The sequence below is a fragment of the Pongo pygmaeus genome, chromosome 10 (assembly GCF_028885625.2).
Source record: "Pongo pygmaeus isolate AG05252 chromosome 10, NHGRI_mPonPyg2-v2.0_pri, whole genome shotgun sequence".
NCBI lineage: Eukaryota > Metazoa > Chordata > Mammalia > Primates > Hominidae > Pongo > Pongo pygmaeus.
Window position 1 is genome coordinate 45904223 of NC_072383.2, and position 4314 is coordinate 45908536.

The 4314-nt window shown below is 46.2% G+C and overlaps 1 protein-coding gene across 1 annotated transcript; it reads left to right on the forward strand.

Moving 5' to 3' along the window:
• Positions 1-498: 498 nt before the first annotated feature.
• Positions 499-2219, forward strand: LOC129009703 (testis-specific H1 histone). The gene has a single exon (XM_054443112.1). It carries the CDS (start codon positions 1244-1246, stop codon positions 2195-2197), a length of 954 nt encoding a protein of 317 aa, XP_054299087.1. The 5' UTR covers positions 499-1243; the 3' UTR covers positions 2198-2219.
• Positions 2220-4314: the final 2095 nt, after the last annotated feature.

The following is a 4314-nucleotide window of genomic DNA, read 5'->3' on the forward strand; positions in this document are numbered from 1 at the left end:
GCTATGTATAATGAAGCATATTGTTAGGTGCAGCATGGGACATAGAAGTTCAAAGACTATAGCTCTTGAAGATATTTTTATTTAGTTGGAAAGACAAGACAGAAACATTCAAAGTAAAGTAAATTTATTCCTTATATTTAGGTAGCCCTTGCTCATCTACCTCTTCTGAAACTTTGCAATAATTATGTGATGTTGGTAGGAAGGGAATGTGATGTTAGATAAGAAGTCAGATGGCCGGCACATCCATCCGACAGCCACACCACTGATATTAAGGGATTTGTTAATGTCATATGGCTCCTAAAGAGCTAGAATATGCATCCATATCTTCCAGCTCCAAGTACAAGTTTTTTTCTTTTTAAAAAATATTGTGTCACATTATACCCTCTAATGCCAAATTAATCTAAAATAAAGAAAAAGCCATATAAGATTGCAGAAGTAATTTTGGTGGTTGTGGTAGTTAAGAGGCAAGAAATCATTTGAAAGAGTTTGGGGAGTCTTCAGTGAAGAAGGATAATGTAGCAGTACCTTGAAAGATGAGCAGGACTTATCTGGGCAGATAAAGAGGATGAGCAATCCAAGAGAGGGGATGAGATGGAAAAAAACAGTATGTTCAAAGAATAATGATTAGACCAGTATCCTCAGGCGATGTGAAATCTAGATTGTTTCAGTACAGTTGAATGCATCATCTAAATTTCCCAGGTGTGGGAATCAGTGTTTAGGGTAGAGGGACCACACAATTGGTTCCTTTTTTACTTCATGGTCTTGCACAGAATCCACTGTGTAGAATTAGGGAGACATGACTTTAGATACCTGACTGGTGGAATTAAAGGTGGGAGTTTCTAGTCTGGGTTGTGTTTCATGGACTACCCCGTGTACTTTCTACAGGCAGTGTGTTGCTTGTTTGGATAGTTGGGAGCAGCTTCTCTCACCTTAAGGAACTGTGGGTAGATGGTTTGCAGGACCACATACACACACAAAATAGCCGACTAAAGAAAGCGGTGGAGATCGAGATCAGTAAGTTTGATTTGGGAACAAAACCCTGGAGACTGTATAGGTAGGTGACTGTTGGGGGTGGACAGGCGCTGAAGACTTGGATTGGTTTAGACCCAGAAGGAAGTGGCATTTGATTGGTTATTATAAGTGAAAAGGGCCCCTCCCTGGGTGAGATCTGCCAGCCCCATAATTAGGACCTGAAAATCTCTGCCAGGCCCGCCTTTGTGACGTGGCCCAGTCCACCTCAGCTATGGAACAAGCCTTGACTGGTGAGGCCCAAAGCCGGTGGCCCCCCAGAGGCGGGAGTGGGGCCATGGCTGAGGCGCCTGGGCCCAGTGGCGAATCCAGAGGCCACTCAGCCACTCAGCTGCCAGAGGAAAAAACTATCGGGGGACCATCGAGGGGCTGCTCGGGCTCCGTGCTCAGGGTGTCCCAGTTGGTGCTCCAGGCCATCTCCGCTCACAAAGGGCTGACTCTGGCAGCTCTCAGGAAGGAGCTCGGAAACGCCGGCTACGAAGTGCGCAGGAAGAGCAGCCGCCACGAAGCGCCCAGGGGGCCGGCCAAGGCCACGCTCCTCCGGGTCAGCGGCAGCGACGCCGCCGGGTACTTCAGGGTCTGGAAGGTTCCCAAGCCCAGGAAAAAGCCGGGACGCGCGAGGCAAGAGGAGGGCGCGCGCGCTCCCCGGAGGACCCAAGCCGCGCCCCGGAGCTCACGGAGGCGCCGCCAGCCGCTTCGCAAGGCGGCCAGGAAGGCCAGAGAAGTGTGGAGACGGAACGCGAGGGCGAAAGCCAAGGCCAACGCCAGGGCGAGGAGGACCAGGAGGGCGAGGCCGAGATCCAAGGAGCCGCCGTGTACCAGAGCCAAGGAGGAAGCGGGAGCGACAGCGGCAGACAAGGGGCGAGGACAGGCCGTGAAGGAAGACACCAGGCCGAGGTCAGGGAAGGACAAGAGGCGAAGCTCCAAGCCCAGGGAAGAGAAGCAGGAGCCCAAGAAGCCCGCACAGCGGACCATCCAGAAGCCAACGCCGGCTAAAACCGACCGGACATCTAGCGGGCAGGGGAAGACTCCACTAAAGACCTCCCCTAAATCTGAAGGTCTTCCTGATCCAGTTGGGAATGCATCTTGTGGGAGCAGCTTCACTCCCACCATGGACCAATGCCTTTCCCCCATAGGCCCCAAGAAGAGCGGCCGTCACACTCATTGAAATGAAATGGACCTCTAGACCACCTTGTGTCTGTTTCCTCTTTGCCGCACCTGGAAGGGAAGGGGTGGGTGGTGGTAACGTGCAGTGAAGACAGTAAATTAGCTGAGATTCTGTTCCTGCTGTAGAACTCAGAGAAATGTCTTTTAGAAGGAGAGAAAACAGAGGAAAACCAGCAGCTTAACAAGTGTTGAAGTATTGTTAGATACTCTAGCAAATCCAAATTGAGTTCTGGGGAGGAGGGCATGTTGGGAAAAGAGTAGACAGTCTTTAAGTTGAGTGGTCCCACTGATTCAAAGTGTTCTTACCTGAAATTCCTTTTAGGACAAAGTCCTCCTAAAATTGATTATAATGAGTTTGTAGTTTTTGCCTTGAATTGATAACCTATTTTAATTTAAAAGATATTCTTATGTTAATCCTTAGTTAAATAAGTGTGTGAAAGCATCCAGCATAGGGCCTGGCATAGGGTAGGTACTCATCACTGAAAGTTAAATATGTGTATAATTAATTCCCGATGGGGTGGTAATGTGCTATAGCAGAAAACTACTGGACCAGTATGTAGTAAGACCAGGATTCTAGTCAAAGTTCTGCTAGTCTGACCTTTGCTGAGTTATTTCTTAACCATTCTTGGTCTTGGTTTCCTTCTCAGTAAAATGTTGGGATTGAGCTAAGATGATTTCTAGGTGATTTAAATGTCAGTAAAATGAAAAGGGGACTTAAACATCATGGCATAATGGTTTGCTTGACAAAATTCAGCAATAAGGAAATTATCTTCTGAGAAAGTGCCAACTCCTAAAGAGGAAATTATGAAGATTGACAGATTGATTGCATAGCACAAATACAAGGAGATGGAGAAGGCTAGATAATGAATAGGTCTTTTGCTTTTCTTAACAATAACAACATGTATTGAGCACTGTGTAACAAGTATGAAACAAATGTATGATTTTAGTTCTGAATGCGGGGGTTAAGAACAGTGCAGGAGTAGTTCTCATGCCATAGGCTGACAGGACACAAATGATTCCTAGGGAAGTGAAATGTCAAAGTAGCTTATTCAAGGAAAGGAGTAGCTGTTTTCAGCCGAAGTCAAAGGAATGGGGACATGGAAGCGGCTGGGAAGTACTTTTTATTCTTAAAGAGGTAAAAGTGGCAGTGGGAAGGTATTAGAACCTCCTGGGAGCTTTCTCCAGGTATACCTGGCCAAGCTTTTCCTCAGGAGAGTCTTATATCTCCTACAAGGGGCAACAGGGTATGTGTATTTAAAACAGACCAAAAAAACAAACAAAAAAAACAAAACACCAAAAAACCACCCTTAAGTGATGCTAATATTTACCCTTTCACACCCTTGAGAATCACTGCTTTAAGCCTATGCAAAGCCTAGTAACCGCAGAATTCTTGCAGAGTTATCTCATCTATAGATGATCAGAACTTGATATTTCCCCATGTTGTAATTAAGTTTATTATGCACGTGAATGCGAGTGGAAGAATGCCTCTGAAAAGAGGCAATGAGAAAATCAAACATTGTCTATTGAACACAATTAGAATAAAGTTAATCAAGTGCCCTGATGATAGCCAGATGTATTATCCCCTTTATAGTCTTAGGATGTTTTTACCTAAAGAACCAGTGAGAGAGGAGGCAATTAGAGGCTGGCTAGGTAGATAGAGAGGGAGGTTCTCGGGAGAGAGACAGCACAGGTGGGACTGCACCTGTACCGTCCCTATGGTGTAACTAGCAGATGGAAATGTGGTTAAGAATTTCCTCTTATACCAGGATGTCTGCTCAGAAGGAACTGTCCCAACTTAGGCACAGGCACCATAAATCAACTAAATGTCCTGAACACAACCCAGAGCTAATTGTAATATCATTAGCACTGTGGTTTGGGCGCCTCCCCCCACCAAGGGTTTTGCTAAGGTGCTTGGGTAATAACCAAGATGGAGTCACTATGGTGCAACACCCCCTGGGGAACTTCACCCCTCCCATTATGACAGAACCCACAGAAGACTTCTTTTGCCACATAAAAAACCCAGAACTCAGCCTCATTTCTGGCAACCCACTTTTGAGTCCCCTCTTGCTGCTAAGAGCTTTTCTGTTGCTTAGTAAATTCTACTCTGCCTTACTCACT